Source organism: Ranitomeya variabilis, chromosome 4, assembly GCF_051348905.1.
Source record: "Ranitomeya variabilis isolate aRanVar5 chromosome 4, aRanVar5.hap1, whole genome shotgun sequence".
Taxonomy (NCBI): domain Eukaryota; kingdom Metazoa; phylum Chordata; class Amphibia; order Anura; family Dendrobatidae; genus Ranitomeya; species Ranitomeya variabilis.
The window spans coordinates 472,126,078-472,151,749 of NC_135235.1; the positions used below are offsets into that span (position 1 = coordinate 472,126,078).

The following is a 25,672-nucleotide window of genomic DNA, read 5'->3' on the forward strand; positions in this document are numbered from 1 at the left end:
ACGATGTGGGACATTTGCATCTCCTCCAACCGACAGGCTCTGATGGGCGAGTGGGTGGGAGGGTAATGCAGGTCTGGGTCCGGATCACCTCAACACGCTTCTGTGTTAGGGGCTGGGGTCCTGTCGACTAGACATATGAGGATACGGGGTGGCAGTGCACGCCGTACTCATAGTCTTTGTGGGAGTACAGTTGTGACTATTCACACTGTATCCCTCCGGGTACCTGAAAAGAAACGATGCACACTGAGGTAGATATGGGTCTAGTGAAAGACCCATGTCCACCTCCTACTGACACTAAGCTAAACTGATTATAAGAATACCAGTCGGTGGGGTGTACACTGCAGAGGAGGAGCTAACCTTTTTTTGTGCATAGTGTCAGCCTCTTGTGGCAGCAGCATACACCCAAGCGATAGAGAAAAAAACCCTGTCTGTCTCCAGAAAGAAGGTTTTGTTTTTTTTGTCTTTGTTTTATTAATAAAACCACACCTTTTGCTTGACTCGCCGTTCCTGGGCCCAGCACAAAACCACTTCTGCTCCTGGTGTCTGTTTTTGGCTTTAGCGCTGACGTCACATTGATGGAGCTGAAGCTCAGTAGCCCATGCTGTCTACTCTGCCAGAGCTCTGCTGTTGGTTGCAGCGCTGACCTCATCAGCCCTCCAGACAATAACAGACAGCCGGGGCTGTGGCAGAAACTCAGTGCTGGACCTTGGAATGGTGAGTCAAGTAATGTTTGTTTTCATTTTTTAAAACACAATCTGGAGATGGGTTTCTGAAATCGAGGAAAGAAAATCAATTTTCTGAGACCTATAGCTTAATCTTGCCATCAATTAATCTGTGTGAGGGCTCGTTTTAGTGAGCAGAGACAATGTTTTTAGTGATCGTGTGAAGTACATATGATATTTTGATTGAATTTTTGGGAGTACCGTATATGCACTGCCTAAAATTGTAAATGTGTGGGTTTTTTTAGATTTGAATTCGTCACCATTTGATCACTTTTACTATATACTTCAGAATGGCAATGTTTAGCTAAATTGGTAACCCATTGGCCCCCTGCAGTCATGTCACAGCCAGTGATTGATAGCAGCATTCAAATGGATAATCAGCAGTGATCAGAACTAGCTTCATTGGCTGCTGTGTTAGTCAGATGCTGACTGTGTAACACAGCTGGCATCTGCTCCTTAAAGGGGTTGTCCGGTCCAAATCAATAAGTCTGCAGTCACTCTGTGTGACTGCAAACTTGTGAATTCCCCCAGCGCAATCTTAATGTAGTGGTTCTCCTCACTATTTATTTGCTTGTTTTCTCAGGTACCTGAAAGAGTTCCGGACTGAGCAGTGCCCACTCTTTGTGCAACACAAATGCACCCAGCATCGACCCTACACCTGTTTCCATTGGCACTTTGTTAACCAACGACGGAGAAGATCTGTAAGACGTAGAGATGGGACATTTAACTACAGCCCGGATATTTACTGCACAAAATATGATGAAACGTCAGGGCTATGTCCTGAAGGAGATGAGTAAGCTTCCTTACGGCTGCAGCATTTTAATATTTGCCAGAAGCCAAAAGTTCTTCAGCAGTAGTAGTTAAAGGGACTTCATGATGGCAAATACCTTTTTGAGCCACTGGACAGGCAGACTTTAGTTAAAGGGGTTTTCCCATCTCCAAGATCCAATATGTAGAAGGTGTAATAATATAAGCAAATACCTCCAATTAGAAATGTAGTATAGTTTTTCTGATTCACTATGTCTCTTTCCTCGTGCAGGGCATTGCAGGACCTTAGGTATGATTTGGACCTGCCTAGCACCTTTAGTATGCCGTATGTATCCCAAACTGTTGTCAACAAAAGCGTCAGTTCGTTACTCAAAAAAAGCCCTTATACAGCTGCATCTGTTGAAAAATAAAACAAATAATGTATGGGTCCCGGAAATTAGTAAAACAAATTAATTGTGTTTATTTTTTTTCATACGTCCAATTTTTTTTTCTTTCATTAGTTAAATGTTTGTTACTGGCATTACATTCTTTTTTTTTTTTTTACTATTGCATCGCATTTTCATTATTATATGGTAAAGTGAATAGTCTGCTAAAACTATAACTCATGCCGAAAAAAAAAAAAAAGTTATGGCTCTTGGAAGAAAAGGAGGCAAATATGAAGTCGCAAAAATAAAAAATAGTGTCATTAAGGGGTTCATAAAGATTAGATGTTAAACTAATACAAACAGAATTATATCTGAACTTCGAGTAGATAAATATTTGTTTGCAGAACAATGTGTGCTTTTCTAGTAAAGAATAAAATAACAAGCAATATGGTCAGACTTCCTGCTGCTGACTAAAACGTCTAGTTAGAGTAGTAGTAGTATGCCGGCTGCCGTCTTCTCGTGGGCGTGCAGTAGTAGTAGTATGCCGGCTGCTGTCTTCTCCTGGGCTCACCTTCCTGACCAGGCCTCAGAAATTTGGCAAATACTTTGCAATTTTCAAACTATTTAATTTTTGTGCCCTTAAGTAAGAGAGTTATGTCACACAAAATAGTTAATAAATGACATGTCACGTATGTCTACTTTGCATGAGCACAATTTTTGAAACATACAGTAATTTTTTTGTTAGGAAGTTAGGATAGGAAGTTGATCAGCAGTTTCTAATTTTTCCAGAAAAATTTACAAAACCAATTTTTTTTAGGGAGCTCATCACGTATGAAGTGACTTTGAGGGGTCTATATGACAGAAAATACCCAAAAGTTACACCATTTTAAAAACATCAGCCCTCAGTCTGCTCAAAAACCACATTAAAGAAGTGTATTAACCCTTCAAGTGCTTCACCGGAACTAAAGCAATGTGGAAGAAAAAATTAAAGTTTGACTTTTTCCCACAAAAATATTACTTTAGTCCCAATTTGTTTTTACTTTCACAAGGGTAACAGGAGAAAACGCAACATAAAATTTGTTGTTCAATTTGTCCTAAGTACACAGATACCCCATAAGTGGGGGGAAAACTACTGTTTGGGCACACGGCAGAGCTTGGAAGGGAAGGAGCACCATTTGACTTTTGGAATGCAAAAATTGGTTGGAATTGATAGCGGGCACAATGTCACGTTTGGAGAGCCCCTGATGTGCCTAAACAGTGGAAACCCCTGACAAGTAACATTTTGGAAGCTAGACCCCTTAAAGAATTTATGTAGATGTATAGTGAGCACCTTGACCCCCCCCCAGGGGCTTTTCAGAGTTTTATAATATTGATCTGTGAAAATTAAAAAACACATTTTTCGGATATCGCTGGATCATAGGCCAGATGGCGTCTCATTGTAGGGAATCTTGGGTTTTGTAAAATTCTTGAAAAAATTAGAATTACTGCTAAAATTTTAACCCTTCTAACATCCTAAAAAAATAAAATGACGTTTGAAAAATTGTGCAGATGTAAAGTAGACATATATGGGAAATGCTGTTTATTATTTTGTATAGCGTGACTAACTGGTCTAAGGATATGTAAAGTGAAAGTTTGAAAATTGCATGTTTTTTTCAGAATTCTTGCAAAAATGATGAGATTTAATAAAAAAATATTGACCTATATTTACCACTAGCATAAAGTATAATGTGTCACGAAATGACAGTCTCAACATCACTGGGATATGTTGAAGCGTTCCCTAGTTATTACCACATAATATAACACTGGTCAGATTTCTAAAATTTGGCCTGGTCATTGAGGTCAAAAGTTTAGCTGTGGCTAAGTTTAAGTTGTTCACTATGAATAGCCCCTGTATAATTATATTAAAAATAAGGGAACTTATTTTATTGTTAGGTGTGTTATTATGAATGTTTACTTTGCTTTTAGTTTGTTAGGGCGTGTCTATGAACATCTGGATTTCAGGTCTAAAATCCAATTTAATTATATCCTTTTGTATTTGTCCAGTTGCCCCTTCCTACACAGAACAACAGGTGACACAGAAAGAAGATACCACCTGCGCTATTACAAAACAGGCATCTGCATCCATGAGACAGACTCTAAGGGTCATTGTACCAAAAATGGTCAGCACTGCGCCTTTGCCCATGGTCCCCATGATCTCCGCTCACCAGTATATGACATAAGGTAGACATATGGATTCCCTTAGTGCCTTCAGTACTACACCTGTGTGATAACATGTTCCAGACTTTGTACTGTATTTCTGAATGCCAGAACTGTCTTACGAACTGTTGTTGGAGAGACCGTAATTACAGAATATTTGTCTCCTACTTCTCTACCATAGAGAGCTTCAGGCCATGGAGGCCTTGCAGAATGGACAACCAACTCTGGATGGAAGCTTAGAAGGACAAACTGCAGTGGCCGCAAGTCATGCCATGATTGAGAAAATTTTGGGAGAGGAACCCCGCTGGCAGGGTGAGGGGCTTTGTACAATATGTAAAGCATGAGTGATGTCTAAATTCAGTACAGGGAGCAAAATGAACCTTTCTTTGGCACATTTTTGCAGTCATACATTCAAAATGGATTTTACATCTTTGTATATCAGAATTAGAATCCAAAGACTTGCATTAACATATTGTCAACAGGTAGTAGCCAAGATTGATATGTAGCAGGTAGCCTTGGAATTAGCCATCTCTTTTGTGATCTCAATTTGGGAGTTGCATTACATGTGCAGAAGCAACTGGGTACCTTGGACCATTCACTCCTCATGACGTGATCATTTATTTGTGCCATCTTGCTTTTTTTTTTGTTTGTTTGTTTTTTTTACTTTTATTTGACTGTAGATGGTGGGTATATATAGTGGATGCAAAAAGTCTACACACCCCTATTAAAATGCCAGGTTTTTGTTATGTAAAAAAATTACACCAAGAAGAATAATTTCAGAATTTTTTCCACCTTTAGGCCATGTTCACACTTTGCGGGTTTTACCGCGGATCCGCGGCGATTTTGATGCTGCGGGTCCGCAGCAGTTTCCATAGCGTTTACATTTACATGTAAACCCTATGGAAACCGCAATCCGCTGTGCACATGCTGCGGGAAAAACCGCACAGAAACGCAGCGGTTTACATTCCGCAGCATGTCACTTCTTTGTGCAGAATCGCTGCGATTCTGCACACATAGGAATGCATTGATCCACTAACTTCCCACATGGGGCTGTGCCCACGATGCGGGAAGTAAGCGGATAATGTGCAGATGGTACCCAGGGTGGAGGGGAGGAGACTCTCCTCCAGGCCCTGGGAACCATATTAGTGTAAAAAAAATAAATAATTAAAATAAAAAATAATGATATACTCACCTCTCAGCGCTGCACGCGGCCGTCAGGTATCAGGGTTGGTGTGCGAGCAGGGCCTGAGATGACGTCGCGGTCACATGACCGTGACGTCACGGAGGTCCTTCTCGCACAGCATCTTTGGAACCGGGCCGCCGCGTGCAGCGCCGAGGAGATCGGGGCGTCAGAGGGTGAGTATAACCATTTTTTATTATTTTTAACATTACTATTGATGCTGCATATTGCTGCATATGCAGCATCAATAGTATAGGAGTAAACCCGCAGCGGAAACCGCAAAACAAACCGCGATAAATCTGCAGGGATGACCGCAGCGGTTTTGCCCTGCAGATTTATCAAATCCGCTGCGGGAGAACCCGCAGAGGACCCCGCAAAGTGTGCACATAGCCTTAATGTCATCTATTATCTGTACAATTCAATTAAAAATAGACTGAGGGTGGAAAAATAAAGAACTAAAATAAAGTGGTTGCATAAATATGCACATCTTTAAACTAATACGTTATTGAAGTACCTTTTGAATTTGACTGCATTCATTTTTTTTGGATAGGACTCTATCAGCATGGCACTTCTAGAATTGGCAATCTTTGCCCACTCTTTCTTGTAGGAGCGCTCAGTCTGTCAGATTGTGAGGGCATCTCCTGTGTTAAGTCCTCTTCAGGTCAACCCGCAGGTTTTCATTTGGATTCAGGTCTTGCCTTCAGCTGGGCCATTCCAAAACTCTGATCTTTAGTCAAAGCCAATTTTTGTTGACTTGGAGGTGTGCTTAGGGTTTTTGTCATGCAGAATGATTAAAGTCCTCTTCATCATCATCTTTTTAGCAGAAGCTTGAAGGTTTTGATGCAGAATTGACTGATATTTAGAACTGTTCATAATTCCCTCCACATTATCTAAAACCCCAATGAATGCTGCCTCCACCATGCTTCACTGTGGGTTTGGTGTTCTCTTAGTGATGCACAGTGTTGGCTTTGCACCAAACATACCTTTTGAAATGATGGCAAAAAAGTTGAAGTCATCAGACTATAACACATTTTCCCACATGCTTTGGCAGACTTCATGTAGGTTTTGGCAAAACATAGCCGGGCTTGGATGTTTTTCTTTGTAGGAAAAGGCTTTCATGTTGCCACTCTACTCCACAGACCAGATATTTAAAGAATACAGAAGATTGTCACATGCAGTATACAACCAGTACTTGACAAATTCTTGCAGCTGCTTTAATGTTGTTGTACACTTATTAAATAGCAGCCTCCTGGATCAATGTTCTCCTTGTCTTTTCATCAATATTTGTGAGACGTTCAGTCCTAGGTAATGTCACTGTTGTGCCAAATTTAAGTTACCGTACTTCTTGATGACCGTCTTCACAATGTTCCATGGTATTTCTAATGCCTTGGAACTTTTTGTTGTACCCTTCTCCAGACTGATAGTGTTCAACAATCAGATCCCTTTGCTGTGTTGTAAGCTGTTTACAGACCATGGGTTTTGCTGTAAAATGAAACTAAGACAATGTCAGGAAAATCCTACTATAAAAGCTTAACTTTATATGGGCTTAATCAGAAGCACTGCAAATGATGGCATCTGTGTACTGACTACTATTTAACATGAGTTTAAACGTAATTGGCTAATTCTGAACACAACCACATCCACAATTATAAGAGGGTGTTCACACTTTAGCAACCACATTATTTTAGTTTTGTTTTTATTTTCTTCCTCAAAATGATTTTTCTTTCTAAAACTATTTAAACAGTTTATAGATGATTTTAAAGGTTGAAAAAGTTCTGAAATTATTCTTTTTGTTACGATTTTTTTTTTTTTTTTTTCACAACAAAAACCTGGCAATTATTACCAATGTATATTTGCCATATACACTAACTGTAGTACTTGGCATAAGGTAAGTCAGCTAAAATGGAGAATTTTGAGCATTTTGGTCAACCATCAATTCAAAATCATACAGCAACATTTGCATCAATGGCCGAAGACAGGCTAGTGTTTGCCAAAAATTGTGATCTATCAGATTTTTTTTGTGCCTAATATTGGCTGAAGCTACACTTTTTTTCTTTTGTGATTTGTCAAATCATTTGCAACCTTGCTCAATCCCACTCTGTTGTTTTGCAGAGCAGATCTCGCTGATATGCCAGATTAGTCTAGCATGTTAGCGATCTGACGTCCCAATTGATTTGCCACATTTATTGTGATCCTTCTTTTATGTGTATGGCTAGCTGTAGCCGCTATTTACACTAGAATCATAGAATGTTAGAGTTGGAAGGGATCTCCAGGGTCATCGTGTCCAACCCCCTGCTCAATGCAGGATTCCATTCGCTAAATCATCCCAGACAGGTGACTGTCCAGCCTCTGTTTGAAGACTTCCAAGGAGAACTCACCACCTCTTGTGGCTGCCTGTTCCACTCATTGATCACCCTAACTGTCAAAAAGTTTTTTCTAATATCTAATCTGTGTCTCCTCCTGTTCATTTTCATTCCATTGCTTATAGTCTTTCCTTGTGCAAATGAGAATAAAGATGATCCCTCTACACTGTGACATCTCTTTGTAAAGAGCTATTAAGTCTCCCCTTCTCTTCTTTTTTGCAAGGTAAACATTCCTAGATCCTTTAACCATTCTTCGTAGGACATACTTTGCAGTCTGCTAACCATCCTGATAGCTCTTCCCTGAACTTCCTCCACTTTTTTTAATCTGGGCACAGTATTCCAGATGAGTCCTGATGAAAGGAGTAGAGGGGGATAATTACTTCACGTAATCTAGACTCAGTTCTTCTCATAATACATACTAGAACTTTTTTGCCTTTTTTGCTGCTGTGTCACACTGGTGACTCATGTACAGTCTGTGATCTATTAGTACGCCCAAGTCTTTTTCATGTATGCTGTTGCTTAGTTTCTATTCCTCCCATTCTGTACATGTAATTTTCGTTTTTTATTGCCCAGATGTAGAATCTTACTTTTCTCCCTGTTAAATACCATTCTATTAGCGGCTGCCCATTGTTCAAGCTTATCTAGAGCCTTCTGAATCCTTTCTCTGTCTTTTCTAGTGTTAGCTATCCCCCCTAGCTTTGCATCTTCTGCAAATATGATTAGTTTACCTTCAGTTCCCTTATCTTGATCATTTATAAAAAATATTGACCAACACTGGGGCCAGGACATAGCTTTGTGGTACCCCACTTGAATCACTCTTCCAATTAGATGCGTGTGTTATGAATCCACCTAACCGTAGCCTTGACAGTCCCCATACTTAGTATTTTTTTCAGGATGGTATGAGATACTTTATCAAAAGCTTTGCTCAAGTCGAGATATACATTATCTTCTGCATTTCGCTGAACTTCCCAGTCAGTGATTCCATCATAGAAGGAAATTAGATTAGTCTGGCATGACTTGTTTGCAAAAAAAAAAACATGTAAGCTCTGGTTTATTACTAGAGAACATACGGAAAAAAACATGGAGTTTTCACATTCCCCAATAAAAGCTAGTGAAAATATAATAATGTATGCCTAGACAAATTACTATAAAAATATAACACTCTTTATTAATTATATAGAAAAGACAAGGCACACAAATATATGGAAAAATCACATAAGGTATACAAAAAAGATACTACAACTATTGGACAGGTCTAAAAGCAAATGATGCAAAAAATCTGGCGTGGCAGGCTATCCATTACATGAGAGCATTCCCAATACCCACAAATATATATGTAAACCAGGGGGGAACCTCAAGGAATGAACCTATGAAGCTGGGTAAAGACCATGCTGGGCTTATCGATATAATGAACAAGCCATAAGGCTAGAACTAAGGTGCAATTATTATATGTGAAAAAATCCACCAGCCTGTCTTACCCATAGGATGCCAAATGCCACAGCTCAGGTACCCCAATGCGCGTTTCGCCGCTGCTTCCCTGGTTTATTACTGTATTCTTATCCAAGTACTTACATACATGCTGTCTAACCCCTTTCTGACCTCGGACGGGATAGTACGTCCGAGGTCAGATACCCCTCTTTGATGCAGGGCTCCGGCGGTGAGCCCGCATCAAAGCCAGGACATGTCAGCTGTTTTGACAGCGGCACGTAACCGGCGCATCCGGCCGGGCGGCCGGAAATGAGCGCATCGCCGACCCCCGTCACATGATCGGAGGTCAGCGATGCTTCTGTATAGTAACCATAGAGGTCCTTGAGGTGTTTGGATTAGGGTTTCAGTTATAATTGGGGGGTTTCCACTGTTTAGGCACATCAGGGGCTCTCCAAACGCGACATTGCGTCCGATCTCAATTCCAGCCAATTCTACGTTGAAAAAGTAAAACAGTGCTCCTTCCCTTCCGAGCTCTCCCGTGTGCACAAACAGGGGTTTACCCCAACATATGGGGTATCAGCGTACTCGGGACACATTGGACAACAACTTTTGGGGTCCAATTTCTCCTGTTACCCTTGTGAAAATACAAAACTGTGGGCTAAAAAATAATTTTTGTGGGAAAAAAAAGAATTTTTATTTTCACGGCTCTGCGTTATAAACTGTAGTGAAACACTTGGGGGTTCAAAGTTCTCACAACACATCTAGATAAGTTCCTTGGGGGGTCTAGTTTCCAATATGGGGTCACTTATGGGGGGTTTCTACTGTTTAGTTACATCAGGGGCTCTGCAAATGCAACGTGACGCCTGCAGACCAATCCATCTAAGTCTGCATTCCAAATGGCGCTCCTTCCCTTCCGAGCTCTGCTATGCGCCCAAAAGGTGGTTCCCCCCCCCCACATATTGGGTATCAGTGTACTCAGGACAAATTGGACAACAACTTTTGGGGTCCAATTTCTCCTGTTACCCTTGGGAAAATACAAAACTGGGGGCTAAAAAATAATTTTTGTGGGAAAAAAGAATTTTTATTTTCACGGCTCTGCGTTATAAACTGTAGTGAAACACTTGGGGGTTCAAATGTCTCACAACACATCTAGATGAGTTCCTTAGGGTGTCTACTTTCCAAAATGGTGTCACTTGTGGGGGGTTTCAATGTTTAGGCACATCAGGGGCTCTCCAAACGCAACATGGCGTCCCATCTCAATTCCAGTCAATTTTGCATTGAAAAGTCAAATGGCGCTCCTTCCCTTCCGAGCTCTGCCATGCACCCAAACAGTGGTTTACCCCCACATATGGGGTATCGGCATACTCAGGACAAATTGTACAACAACTTTTGGGGTCCATTTTCTCCTGTTAACTAAATTTTTTGTGTAAAAAAGTTAAATGTTCATTTTTATTTAAACATTCCAAAAATTCCTGTGAAACACCTGAAGGGTTAATAAACTTCCTGAATGTGGTTTTGAGCACCTTGAGGGGTGTAGTTTTTAGAGTGGTGTCACACTTGGGTATTTTCTATCATATAGACCCCTCAAAATGACTTCAAATGAGATGTGGTCCCTAAAAAAAAAATGGTGTTGTAAAAATGAGAAATTGCTGGTCAATTTTTAACCCTTATAACTCCCTAACAAAAAAAAATGTTGGTTCCAAAATTGTGCTGATGTAAAGTAGACATGTGGGAAATGTTACTTATTAAGTATTTTGTGTGACATATCTCTGTGATTTAATTGTATAAAAATTCAAAGTTAAAAAATTGCGAAATTTTCAAAATTTTCGCCAAATTTCCATTTTTTTCAAAAATAAACGCAGGTAATATCAAAGAAATTTTACCACTATCATGAAGTACAATATGTCATGAGAAAACAATGTCAGAATCACCGGGATCCGTTGAAGCGTTCCAGAGTTATAACCTCATAAAAGGACAGTGGTCAGAATTGTAAAAATTGGCCCGGTCATTAACGTGCAAACCACCCTTGGGGGTAAAGGGGTTAATAGCACCAAATCGCATATATTATGCTTCTTGCTGCATCTTCGAAGTTATGATCACCAACTGTAGAAGTGACAAAAGGATAATCGGGCACCAGAACACGCGTATCTTATTCCCCCATCCTGTAAATTCTGGAACTATCATCAGTGGAGTTTGCGAACTGTCTGTTACATTAGTGATTTCCCTACAAATCTAAAGGGCTCCCATACACATTAGACCAGGGGTCTCAAACTCGGCTGGGTATATGGGCAGCACATGGAAAAACATTTAATTATGGGGGCCGCATTATTTGCATGACAAAATGACATTTTTAGTGATGCCATGCCCTACGCCGGTCCCTATCTTGTAGTAATGCCCCATGCTGGTCCCTATCTTGTAGTAATGCCCCATGCTGGTCCCTATCTTGTAGTAATGCCCCATGCTGGTCCCAATCTTGCAGTAATGCCCCAAGCTGGTCCCCATCTTGTTGTAATGTGCCCCATCCAGGTCCCCATCTTGTAGATATGGCCCCATCCTGGTCCTCATCTGGTAGTAACGTCCCCATCCTGGTCCCATTCTTGCCGTTATGTCCCCCATCCACGTACCCATATTGCAGACATGTCCCCCATCCAGGTTCCCCCATATATTGCAGACATGTCCCCCATCCAGGTCCCCCCCCATATATTGCAGGTACATGTCCCCCATCCAGGTCCCCCCCATATATTGCAGGTACATGTCCCCCCATATACTACAGATATGTCCCCCATCCAGGTTCTCCCATATATTGCAGACATGTCCCCCATCCAGGTTCCCCCCCCATATTGCAGACAGGTCCCCCATCCAGGTTCCTCCATATATTGCAGACATGTCCCCCATCCAGGTCCCCCCCATATATTGCAGACAGGTCCCCCATCCAGGTTCCCCCCATATATTGCAGACATATGCCCCATCCAGGTCCCCCCATATATTGCAGACAGGTCCCCCATCCAGGTCCCCCCATATATTGCAGACATATGCCCCATCCAGGTCCCCCCATATATTGCAGACAGGTCCCCCATCTAGGTCCCCCCATATATTGCAGACATGTCCCCCATCCAGGTCTCCCCATATATTGCAGACATATGCCCCATCCAGGTCCCCCCATATTGCAGACAGGTCCCCCCATATATTGCAGACATGTCCCCCATCCTGGTCCCCCCATATTGCAGACATGTCCTTCATCCAGGTCCCCCCATATATTGCAGACATATGCCCCATCCAGGTCCCCCCATATTGCAGATAGGTCCCCCATCCAGGTCCCCCCATATATTGCAGACATGTCCCCCATCCTGGTCCCCCCCATATTGCAGACATGTCCTTCATCCAGGTCCCCCCATATATTGCAGACATGTCCCCATCCAGGTCCCCCCATATTGCAGATAGGTCCCCCATCCAGGTCCCCCCATATATTGCAGACATGTCCCCCATCCTGGTCCCCCCATATTGCAGACATGTCCTTCATCCACGTCCCCCCATATATTGCAGACATATGCCCCATCCAGGTCCCCCCATATTGCAGATAGGTCCCCCCATATATTGCAGACATGTCCCTCATCCTGGTCCCCCCATATTGCAGACAGGTCCCCTATTTTCACATAGACATAACAGAGAAGAAAAAAAAAGATTCTTCTCACCTGTCCTCCATTCACTCGGCGTCCTTTCTGCTCCTGTGGCCCGCAGGCACATAGACCCCTTGATGATCGCAGCCCGGTCCAGCTACTGAAGACATCCTCGCTGTAGTGCAGTGTATTGCCGCGCAGAGACCGGCTCTCGGCACAGCAATACTAGTGTCAGCCACCGGCCTATCAGAGGCCACCAGCTGACATCTGCATCCCGGCGCAACGGCGTATGACGTCACTGCCATGCGCGGATGTCAGCTGCTGGGCTCTGATAGGCCGGCGGCTGACACTAGTATTGCTGTGCCGAGAGCCGGTCTCTGCGCGGCAATACACTACACTACAGCGCGCGTGTCGGCGGCAGCTGGAGCGAGTGCGATTGTTATGGGGTCTATGTGCCTGGGGGCCGCATGCTGCCCCGCTGGCCACGTGTTTGAGACCCCTGCATTAGACTAATGTCAGCTACACCTGTGATATATGAAGGCCTTCCATCTAACTTCTCCTGCCTAAAACTAGCTAATTGGCCTTCTTCCTGCCTCCCTCTTCTTCATCTGCCCTTTTTTTTTTCCTCTTGCCCTCTGCTTCTTCCTTATCCTCCCGCCCTCTGCTTCTTTCTTTTCCTCACTCTTCTTCCTCCTCCCTCCCTCTTCTTCCTCTTTTTTTTTATTCTTTTTAATATGTAAACTTTTTAACATTTTTCTACCTAATCTATAGATGTAATTGTCTAAGGTCCACTTCCGTCTGTTTGTCTGTCACGGAAATCCCGTGTCGCTGATTTTGTCACGGCCGGCTGGGCGCAACCAATCAGCGACAGGCAGTCCGGCCGCGAATTGGCCCCTCCCTACTCCCCTCCAGTCAGTGCCCCCTCCATACTCCCCTCCAGTCAGCACCCACATAGCGTTTTAGCAGTCCATTAAACGCTGCCATTAACCCTGTTACCGGGCGCGTCGCCAGCGCATGCCATACTGGGCATGCGCCGTCATTCTTGATGGACCCGGAAACGCTGCCTGCAGTATTTCCGGGTCCGTCACCGCTTTTGACAAGTGTGACCAACTTTTTACTACAGTATTGATGCTGCTTATGCAGCATCAATAGTAAAAACATATAATGTTAAAAATAATTTAAAAAAATTTGTGATATTCTCACCTTCCGGCGTTCCCGGCAGCTTTTCCCGCTCCTCGCGATGCTCCGGTCCCTGTAATGCTTTGCGGTAATGACCCCAGATGACGTAGCGGTCTAGAGAGACCGCTACATCATCACTGGTTATTGCCACAAAGCATCACTGGGAACGGACCTGGCAGGAGCATCGCTAAAGGCCTGGGCTGGATCCGGGGGCCGCCGGAAGGTGAGTATATAACTATTTTTCATTTTAATTCTTTTTTTTAACAGGGATATGGTGCCCACACTGCTATATACTATGTGGGCTGTGTTATATACTTCGTGGGCTGTGTTATATACTTCGTGGGCTGTGTTATATACTACGTGGGCTGTGTATATACTACGTGGGCTGTGCTATATACTACATGGGCTGTGCTATATACTCCGTGGGCTGTGTTATATACTGAAAAAAACAAGATGGCCTAGGTCTAGTATCAAGAGAAAAAACAAAGCAGTGTCCCATCCCGATGTGTTTCTCCCCAAAGGAGATCCCAAGGGATTCATCAGGGGAATGCCTATTACTGGCATTCCCCTGATGAACCCCTTGGGATCTCCTTTGGGGAGAAACGCGTTGGGATGGGACACTGCTTCCCTAAGATAAGTGTACCGTGACCACACACTTGTGCTGTTGAACTGGCTGCCTGCCATTATGTCTGTGCTGCACCATTTTAGCTATGTACATTACTATATGGCCTCCTTACTCATTTGATTCATATGCTATTGCTTGGTGATTATATATATATATATATATATATATATATTACTCTTCTGGCGGGGATGCCATCATCTATCTATATTGACGGATCATTATATCTCTGGTTGTGATGCCATCACTTATATATAATTATTGAATATGGTACCAAAACATCTGAGTTTTTGGTAACCTCACCACTATCAATGTATATGCCATCATGTGTATGTAACTATTGGAACATCATAATAATGGTTCTATTCTGGCGATGATGCCCATATGATTCTGGCGGTGATGCCGATACTTGTCTTGATGACTAAGCATCTGAGGTATTGGTAATTTTACCATGATGAGTGTACATTACCCATGCTACCAATATAAGGTATGATTTCTGAACAGGTGATTATATCCTTTATTTATAAACTCTATCAGTAGCGAAGGTTTACAGTATCATATAAGATGTGTCTCCTGTTGAAGTGACAATATTTTCCTCTACCGTCTCAGACAATCTGCTAATGACGGAGACCCCAATCTTTTTCTTTTTCTATGATTATTCACTGCTGTATTTATAAATAATAATGTTAAAAAGGGAGTATTATTTATTGTTTAATATATACATCCTTCTAAATCACTCATCCTTCCAGATTTGATATCACTCATAGTTAATACATTTCCTCAGATGGAATTTAACAAGGCTTACTAACGTCATTTTGCATTGACAGCCATTAGCAGCAACAGCACATAAGTGTATCAATTCATCTTGTGTTTTTGTTTTTTGTGGTGTGTTTTTTGGGTGGTGGCTTTGGTAGGGATACCTTTTAGGGTTAGTCGACGTTGAGCTTGGGCGCCATATCGTATCCCAGGGTGCCAACCTCCGCTGCAAGGAAGGGATTCCAGTAGGGTGAGGCACGTCTATCTTCCCTAGCCCTTTCCCTATTAGTAATTATATCTATTTGATTATCTGTATTCAACGACTATCTGATCCTATTTTTGGGTTCCCTGCCATTGGTTGTTTGCTATGTGTGGTTTCTAGTCCAATATTTTAATTATTGCTATTAAAGAGTATTTTTTAGGTCTTTTTTGTAATTTATTGTTTTTTTCACTGTGTTATATACTGCATGGGCTGTGTTATATACTACGTGGGCTGTGCTATATACTACGTGGCTGTGCAGTATACTACGGGGCTGTGTTATATACTACGTGGCTGTGCTATACACTACGTGGACTGTGTTATATGCTACATGGGCTGTGCAATATACTTCGTGGCTGTGTTATATGCTACGTGGCTGTGCTATATGCTACTTGGGCTGTGTTTTATACTACGTGGGCTGTGTTATATGCTACGTGGCTGTGCTATGTGCTACTTGGGTTGTGTTATATACTACGTGGGTTGTGTTATATGCTATGTGGCTGTGCTATATTTTTCTGCTGTATCTGTGCATCATGAATCGAGGTATGTGTTAAAGGGGGGGATAAGATTCTTTCGCCCGGGGCCCTCAAAAACCTGTAGCCGGCCCTGGCTTCACTGATTGGTCGCACCCGGCCGGGCACGACCAATAAATCAGCGACAGGCGCAGTCCTGCCACGAATTGGCTTGGGATTTGAACCACACTTCACTGATTGGTCGCACCCGGCTTGCCGAATCCTGTGTATTCATTGCATTATTCTTAAATCTTCATAAATAAACTACATACAGATTCTAGAATACCCGATGCTTTAGAATCGGGCCACCATCTAGTATATAATATATGGAGGAGTCTGATTAGTATTCGTGCATATAAAATAATTATAAATAACACAATATAGAAATATCAAGAAATTCTTATTCTGGGTACCATGTCCTCTTGCATGTAGATACCACCTATGTGCTTGGGCACTACAAGACAGAACAGTGCAAAAAGCCTCCCCGTCTCTGCCGTCAAGGATATGCGTGTCCCTATTACCACAATAGTAAGGACCGCAGGAGGAGTCCACGCCAAAATAAATACAGGTATGTATAAGGAAATATATGATTGCAAAGTATGTGCACTAAACTCTGAAGTTCTTTCATCTTCTATGGATTACTGACATGAGAAAGACTTTATTTCCTAAATGTTCTCATACACATTAGACTAAAGTCATCCGCACCCACCGATATTGAGACCTACACTCTAATAAGTATGGGGGTGCAGGCCAAAAGAGTGTCAGTAGAGATGTCAATCAGGCATGTCCAATTATGAAATGCCTATTGCTTTGTTCTCCTGGGGATGAGCTGCTGGCTAACATGTCTGCCAACAGCTTTCTTATAGAAAATACAGGAGTGCTTAGCTGAACGAGCGCACGCGTGTTTGGGAGAGACGGCCCAGATGGCTGTTGGCTGAAGCATCGTTCATCCGACAGCCATCTAATGTATATTGTTGGCTTTAGTGTCGGGGAAAAACATTTGCCTGGGCCATGATGATACTGTTCTTCTGTCTTCTAAAAAGAATATGTTCACCTTGTACGCATTAGTCTACATTATTTGCATTAGTCTAGATTATACACATTTTGAATTACAGTGAATTGTGTTCTTCACTTGGTTCACTAAAGAACCGGAGAATCCGCCTTGCCGTCAGCTTTCTAGTACAGTATCGATGCTCAGGCACATTGTGATCCTACGGCTTCAGCACTCATCACTGACACGTCTGCATTACTTGCTGCTGGTATTTATCGCTTAGGTCATTTCACCTCTCATTCTTATGATAACCTGACACACATCATCAGAGTTTACAATGCAGTTAATTAAAAGTGCACATAGGCTTCTGTAAAGCTGTTTAGATAACACAGGCCAACAAAAAACAACTTTTTTTATGTTTCTTTGATGAAAATAGGCAAATATTACTAATTTTGGGTCGAGAAACTCAAATATACCCACAGAATTGTTTAATTAGCTCTCGTTTTTTAGATACACGCCATGGAAGTATGTGCTGTAGGTAGCGAGAAGAATTCATTACAAGAGTATAAATTGCACAGTACAGTACACATATTTAGTATCGCCGCGTCCGTAACGACCCAACCTATAAAACTGTCCCACTAGTTAACCCCTTCAGTAAACACCGTAAGAAAAAAAAAAAAAAAAAAACGAGGCAAAAAACAACGCTTTATTACCATACCGCCGAACAAAAAGTGGAATAACACGCGATCAAAAAGATGGATATAAATAACCATGGTACCGCTGAAAACGTCATCTTGTCCCGCAAAAAACAAGCCGCCATACAGCATCATCAGCAAAAAAATAAAAAAGTTATAGTCCTCAGAATAAAGCGATGCCAAAATAATTATTTTTTCTATAAAATAGTTTTTATCGTATAAAAGCGCCAAAACATTAAAAAATGATATAAATGAGGTATCGCTGTAATCGTACTGACCCGACGAATAAAACTGCTTTATCAATTTTACCAAACGCAGAACGGTATAAAGAAATTCATGAATAGCTGGTTTTTGGTTATTCTGCCTCACAAAAAACGGAATAAAAAGTGATAAAAAATGGTCACGTGTCCGAAAATGTTACCAATAAAAACGTCAACTCGTCCCGCAAAAAACAAGACCTCACATGACTCTGTGGACCAAAATGTGGAAAAATTATAGGTCTCAAAATGCCACGTATATAAGTGCCACGTATTTAAGTGCCACGTATAAGTGCCACGTATTTAAGTGCCACGTATAAGCAAAGTAATGATGGTAAGCAGTCTTCACAAGTGGAGTAATTGGTCTTCTTTGGTTGGCAAATGTCACATAACCACACACGTAACAAAAATTGTTAACAATATTTGCACATTTACGAGGCATTTTCAAAGTGTAAATTCTCTCCACAAAATTACTGCAACAAGAGAAAGAGACTTCAATTAGTACAAACTATGCAGACACAATTTATAAAATGGCTGACATTGGTTCAACAGGTCTGTAATCAGGTTTACCAATACACATTTGTTGAAAATTCAAAATTTCCCTATTTTCCTGCATAATAATCTTAAATGACCTGTATCTCAGCAACAAGAGCTAATAATGATTTTTAAGTAACATATTCGTTTTTAGGATGCTAAAATTATTACAAACCAGCTATTTTCATTTCAGAAACATTTTCACTGTTGGCCAGTGTAATTTAATCTGATGAGCCCAAAGTGTCTATTGTATACTTTCTTCTACACCTAGAGCTGTTAAGAGGAAAACGTTAGACTTCCCTTTTAAGATGTTTCCACCAGTTTCTGTGTTTTTGATGGTCGTTTTCTTCTGCTGCAGTGAATATTTTTTGTTCATGCTTTCAAGTGAATTTAGTTTTCTTTAATATGACTGTATGTTGTAGGTCTTCCCCTTGTCCAAGCGTGAAACACGGAGATGAATGGGGAGACCCGAGCAAGTGTGAAAGTGGGGACTCCTGTCAATATTGCCACACCAGAACAGAACAGCAATTTCATCCAGAGGTAATTGCCTTTCTTGTCTCGTTTCCATTGTTGCCCTGATTCTAGATGGTGTGATTGGTAATCTCCTGCCATCCCCTACAGATCTACAAATCCACGAAATGCAATGACATGCAGCAGTCTGGAAGCTGCCCACGTGGGCCCTTCTGTGCCTTTGCACACATTGAACGTACGTTGTTCTACTTAAATTGACACTATACCCTGGAGTCCTTCATATACAAATTAGGACATGTGATCATTTTTTAATGCAATGAATCTCTTTGAAATTTTTACATTTGTTTCTTCTTTGTCCCAATCCTCCTAATAATGTGCCAATCTTGTTACAGAATCTCTTCTTTGTGATGATCTTCAGTCTTCTTCATCTGTGTCGAGCCCTACACAGTCCGGACCTATCATGTATATGCCATCTGCGGCAGGAGACTCTGTCCCTGTGAGCCCATCTAGTCCACATGCACCAGACTTCAGCAGTGTATGTCTTCTATTCTCTATATGCCAGCATGACCTATTCAGTGTATAGTGCACGGATTTTGCCAGTTTTGCTGTAAATAGTCATTTGTCTTAATTATTTCTTGTTACTTTGCGCTTGTCATTTTTGTTTGAAGGGCTTCTTTGTTGTAAGTTGATCAATGGATATTCTGCTGCTGGAGCCCTCAGTGATCAGCTGTAGACTAAGGCTACTTTCACACTGGCGTTTTCTGCAATACGTCGCAATGCGTCATTTTGCCGAAAAAACGCATCCTGCAAAAGTGCTTGCAGGATGCGTTTTTTTTTTGCATTGACTTACATTAGCGACGCATTTGCGACGCATTGCCACACGTCGCAACCGTCGTGCGACGGTTGCGCCGTGTTGTGGCGGACCGTCGGGACCAAAAAACGTTACATGTAACGTTTTTTGCTCCCGACGGTCCGCTTTTTCCGACCGCGCATGCGCGGCCGGAACTCCGCCCCCACCTCCCTGCACTTCCCCGCACCTCACAATGGGGCAGCGGATGCGCTGGAAAAATGCATCCGCTGCCCCCGTTGTGCGGCGGAGACAACGCTAGCGTCGGGGACCTCGGCCCGACGCACTGCGACGGACCGAGCCCGACGCTAGTGTGAAAGAAGCCTAAGGAGATCACACATTGGCATTCACTTGAACAGGAGCTGAGCTGCCATACCCAGGGGCCACTACAGTGGACAAAGTTGTGCCATTCTAGCTCCATTCACAGTTTACATCTGACCGCCACTGGAGCTGGTAACAACGGATTGGTTAGGGTCCAACAGCTGGTTTCTCCAATAATCTGATAGTGATGACCTATTCTAAGGATGGGTCATAAATTGTAAAATTAGTGGACAACCCCTCTAGTTTCAAAAGTTTTGATGTACAATCTTCAGGGGAAAGATGTAGTCAGTTATAATGCAGTGCGCTAATCTCAACAATTCCCATGCATGGGGTCAAACAATAAAAAAAAAAAAAAAAAAAGATGTACATGGGAAAAAAAAGAGTGAAAATAGATGAGCAGGAGCAAAGAGCCCAATTGCATTGTATTTATTTTGAAGGCCACTAAGGGCCCTAGGAGAGTGTTTTTGTCAATTCAAGAGTATTTTAGAGTCTTGGAAACAAATTTAAAGGTTCTCTGTAGCGCAAATTGATTGGTATATCTGATGCATGATGCCCAGATAGCACCAAAAAGATTTTTGATGTCATGTTTGGTTTCTTCACTGTGTTCATAGATCATAAGGTTACTTAATAGCCAGGAAGTAGAGAGAGAGATTGGATGATCTCCACTTGAGTGCAATATGAGTCTTTGCCTCCATAATCTAGAATTGAATCAATCAATGTGTTTTATAACTAATCTACTTGATAAATAACATGCTCAAAACAGTTCTTTTATTAGCGGACTGGTCCACTATATATGTGTCACCAACAGAGTCCCAACCCCTGAAACATCTGTTAGACAAAATCCTAATAGATCAGCGGTCCAAGCCCCAAAGTACGTGTTTCCCCATACAACTTCACCGCCGCTTAAAAGAGAATGTATACATATATAATTACAGTATACCACTGTTGCGAAGCTAAAATATACTATAAAAAGACCAATATTACCAAATTACTACTACATAAGGCCAAAATAATACTGCTACACAATGTCCTCTACCATCACCACTGCACAGTGAGTACCTAGTATTATATGACCATTTCCTCTACATAACACACACTGTACAAAGACCAATATTCTTTATTTTTATATAGCGCTAACCTATTCCACAGCGCTTTACAGTTTGCACACATTATCATCGCTGTCCCCATTGAGGCTCACAATCTAAATTCCCTATCAGCATGTCTTTGGAATGTAGGAGGAAACCGGAGTACCCAGAGGAAACCCACGCAAACACGGAGAGAACATACAATCTCTTTGCAGATGTTTTCCTTGTTGGGATTTGAACCCAGGACTCCAGCGCTGCAAGGCTACAGTGCTAACCACTGAGCCACCGTGCTGCCCAGTAATGCTGCCAATAATGCGGCCATACACCTATCACTGCATAACTGAAATGCATTAAGAGGTTACTAAATAAAAAAAGAAAAAACGCTATTGAAAAGACCGATATTAACGCCGTACGGTGACCATATAGTGACAGATACCAGTCCTGAGAAGAATATTAGAGATTACAGTACAGATATATACAGTATAGGGACTTACAGATGATCTTTCTGACGGAGTCATTTTCTTTTCGCATCTTTTTTATTTGGCCCAGACCGTCATGACAACTTCTTCCTGCCAGCACTCGGATGCACAGATTACAGCAAAAACTCTTTTGACTACTCACATTTCCAGCACCGTCCCCATCTATTCCTAACCTGCACAAACTCCCCAACTTGTCTGCTCTTCCAGCGTGAAGCAGTGACCGCAATACTTCAAATATTATGTCATATCCATGATTACCCCTCCACAAATTAATGCTACAAAGATAATGTGCCAGATAGAGGGGCCTATAAAAATAATAGTGTCTCAGAGAAACACTGTGCTACCGAACAAATAATAATGCCAGATATGCGCTTCTATAATATCAGAATTGTCGCCTCCAAGCAACAAGTACCTTTGAGTATCCCCTTTAAGTAATGATGCCCCTCTCCAAAAGTAATAAAACCCCCTCAAAGCCACAATCAAACTAATAATATACCCATTTTAAAATAATGTCCTGAGGGCCCCCACATACCCCTTACATACTGTATGATGGTCCCTAATGTAAGTTCCCTGCCTCCAGTCTTATACTTACCAGCCGCCGAGTTCAGCTCTTCCCGATTCAGCTCCTGTCCTCTATCTTGTGACCGCGACATCAGACTGGCCTTAAAGGGAACCTGTCACCCCCAAAATCGAGGGTGAGCTAAGCCCACCGGCATCAGGGGCTTATCTGCAGCATTCTGTAATGCTGTAGATAAGACTCCAATGTCACCTGAAAGAGAAGAAAAAGAGGTTAGATTATACTCACGTGGGTGGTCCGATACGGTGGGCGTCGCGGTCCGGTCCGGGGCCTCCCATCTTCTTACGATGACGTCCTCTTCTAGTCTTCACGCTGCGACGCAGGCGTTCTTTGTTTGCCCTGTTGAGGGCAGAGCAAAGTACTGCAGTGCGCAGGCGCCGGAAAAGGTCAGAGAGGCCCGGCACCTGCGCACTGCAGTACTTTGCTCTGCCCTCAACAGGGCAAACAAAGAACGCCGGAGCCGCAGCCTGAAGACCACAAGAGGACGTCATCTGATGAAGATGGGATGCCCCAGACCGCAACTCCCATTGGACCGGACCGCCCCCGCGTGAGTATAATATAACCTCTTTTTCTTATCTTTCAGGTTACATCAGGGGCTTATCTACAGCATTACAGAATGCTGTTGATAAGTCCCTGATGCCGGTGGGGTTAGCTCACCCTTGATTTTGGGGGTGACAGGTTCCCTTTAAGTCAGCGGTGACAGTCACAGGGGCTCAATATAAGTCTACGGGATTCTTATTGTGGCCTTGTTCTGCCTCTTGTAGATTTACAATAAGTTGTGACCTCCGGATCGGCCATCAAATACTGCAGCGATCCAGCAGGTCACAAACTGCTGGAGACCGACCGGAGCAGTGCTGGGAACAGATGATGGTATCAGCTGGTAAGTATAAGGCCACAGTCACACGTTCAGTATTTGGTCAGTATTTTACATCAGTATTTGTAAGGCAACACCAGGAGTGGGACAATCCGAGGAAAAGTATAATAGAAACACGTCACCACTTCTGCATTTATCACCCACTCCTGGTTTAGGCTTACAAATTCTGAGGTAAAATACTGACCAAATACTGCTAGTGTGAATGTGGCCTAAGACTAGGGTCAGGGAACTTAGATTAGTGGCACCACTCCAGCTCTGCACTAAAAATGTACTGTATTTATTAGCCCCCTTAGGTGACCTAAACCTGTGTTTGTGTGATCGCTTGTCCTATGTACTGTTTGAAGCCCAGACACAGCGAGTTTCAAAAGAGCTCTGTGATGGCAGGCATGGGGGCTTCAACAGACTCCCTGCTGTCATTGTAAGTCATTAGAGCCTCTGCAGTCACTGTATGCGACTGAGACTTCCGAATCATTTTATCACATGTGGGGATTCTCCGGTGTTCACCGTAAGAGTGGGTGGTCATGTGACCACAAATACTTGATCTCCGCACTTCTGGCCATATTCAGGCTAGACGTGTGTGGCCTCGCTCAATAACCTCTAGCTGGAATATGGCCGGAAGTATAGAAATCACATACTTATGGTCACATGACCACCCACTCTTGTCATCAACAGCAGAGCAAGCCTCACAGCATGACTGCAGACCTTTAGCATAAGACTGGATAACTTCTACAACTGGACTGAGCCTGCAGAATAATGCTGAACTATAATGCGGGCTCAGCCTGTGAGCACACTCCATGCACCCGCCCCCAACTTGCACTGTACATGTACGACGAATGTCGGGAAGGGGTTAAAGTGATCATGATGCTTGATAATAGATGTGAGCGGGGGCTGATTTTGTGCTTTTTAGTGGTGAAGCAGCTATTTGATTTTTGTGCTGATTTATTTATTTATTTTTCATTTTATTTAACTTCTTTTTACCATTTCACCTAGTCCCACTCTGTGACATGAATATTTTTTACTTTGATCGCCGGACTCATACACTGCAGGACTTTTGTACTGCAATGCCTGAGATCTCTCCATTCTGCACTGATTCAGCCTGATAGAACCGATTTATAGTTGGGTCTAATAAGCTGCTGTAGTCTGTGGTCATCAGATGACCTCGGGGTACCATGGAAACGATCAGCACTCACGAGTAAGATCGCGGGGAACTATGGTGTTAAAGGAGGTGTTTTCATCCCTTTTTAACCACTTGGATGTTGCTGTCGCAATTAAGAGCTATATACAGCTGTCACCATGGGATTTTCGCCCACTGGGGGCGCGTTACATGTAATCCTAGGCGCCTTGAGAAAGCGGCGCTGAGAATTAAGGTCCCTTAATGACCACCGTAATAAGACATATCGGTGGTCATTAAGGACTGGTGCTTATACATATATCATGTGCTCCTGCCTATTACATGCTAAAAGTCGGTTTCTATAAGTCTTTGCACACGAGTATTATTGGGAACATGTGTTTTTTTGATAATTTAACTCTTGGTATTTCCTGAATAATATGTATTGCGGATTAATCTATCCAGTTGTTTTAGTATACAGGTTTTGGTAACTCCTGGAATAATATTTAATTGCAGATTAATCCATTTAGTTGTGTCAGCACACAGTTGAGTGTGAATTAGTGTGTTCAATTAATTGTTTGTCAGGTGTTATTATTCAACACCATTTTTTAAATACAATTTATTAAAAGTTAAATTTTAACTTATTGGTCCCACCCTGCTTTTCTCACATATTTTGGATCGGTGGTCACAGCTACAGTATATCTGCCTATTACATGCTACCATAAATCCACACACTCGCACGTAGAAACACACATTAACATATAAAAATATAAATAATATACACACAGTGATATACACACACACCAGAGTATACACTCATATACACTCAATGATATATACACACAGTCACACCAGTATATATACTCATATACTTACACAATGATATACACACACCAGTGTATACATTCATATACACGCACAATGATATATACCCACAATGAGACACATTCACACATACTGATATACAAACCAACACACATCAGGATATACACACAATGAGAAAATAAATATATATATATATATATATAATTTATTAGTACAGACCAAAAGATACAGACCAAAAGATTGGACACACCTTCTCATTTAAAGATTTTTCTGTATTTTCATGACTATGAAAATTGTACATTCACTGAAGGCATTAAAACTATGAATTAACACATGTGGAATTATATACTTAACAAAAAAGTGTGAAACAACTGAAATTATGTCTTATAGTCTAGGTTCTTCAAAGTAACCACCTTTTGCTTTGATGTCTGCTTTGCACATTCTTGGCATTCTCTTGATTAGCTTCAAGAGGTAGTCACCGGGAATGGTCTTCCAACTATCTTGAAGGAGTTCCCAGAGATGCTTAGCACTTGTTGGCCCTTTTGCCTTCACTCTGCGGTCCAGCTCACCCCAAACCATCTTGATTAGGTTCAGGTCTGGTAACTGTGGAGGCCAGGTCATCTGGTGTAGCACCCCATCAC

The 25,672-nt window shown here is 42.1% G+C and overlaps 1 protein-coding gene across 4 annotated transcripts in view; it reads left to right on the forward strand.

The window, feature by feature from the left end:
- UNK (unk zinc finger) overlaps positions 1 to 25,672 on the forward strand; it is a 113,652-nt gene that overhangs the window by 22,543 nt on the left and 65,437 nt on the right. For 2 of the 4 annotated variants that reach the window (XM_077251766.1, XM_077251767.1), the window contains exons 2-8: positions 1,306 to 1,515; positions 3,899 to 4,075; positions 4,233 to 4,363; positions 16,400 to 16,535; positions 18,867 to 18,984; positions 19,066 to 19,150; positions 19,308 to 19,450. In XM_077251766.1, coding sequence (XP_077107881.1) covers positions 1,306 to 1,515; positions 3,899 to 4,075; positions 4,233 to 4,363; positions 16,400 to 16,535; positions 18,867 to 18,984; positions 19,066 to 19,150; positions 19,308 to 19,450 — 1,000 coding nt within the window. Of the gene's footprint in view, positions 1 to 1,305; positions 1,516 to 1,795; positions 1,816 to 3,898; positions 4,076 to 4,232; positions 4,364 to 16,399; positions 16,536 to 18,866; positions 18,985 to 19,065; positions 19,151 to 19,307; positions 19,451 to 25,672 lie in introns of those variants that run through there. The other 2 variants (XM_077251769.1, XM_077251768.1) reach the window with 2 other exon arrangements.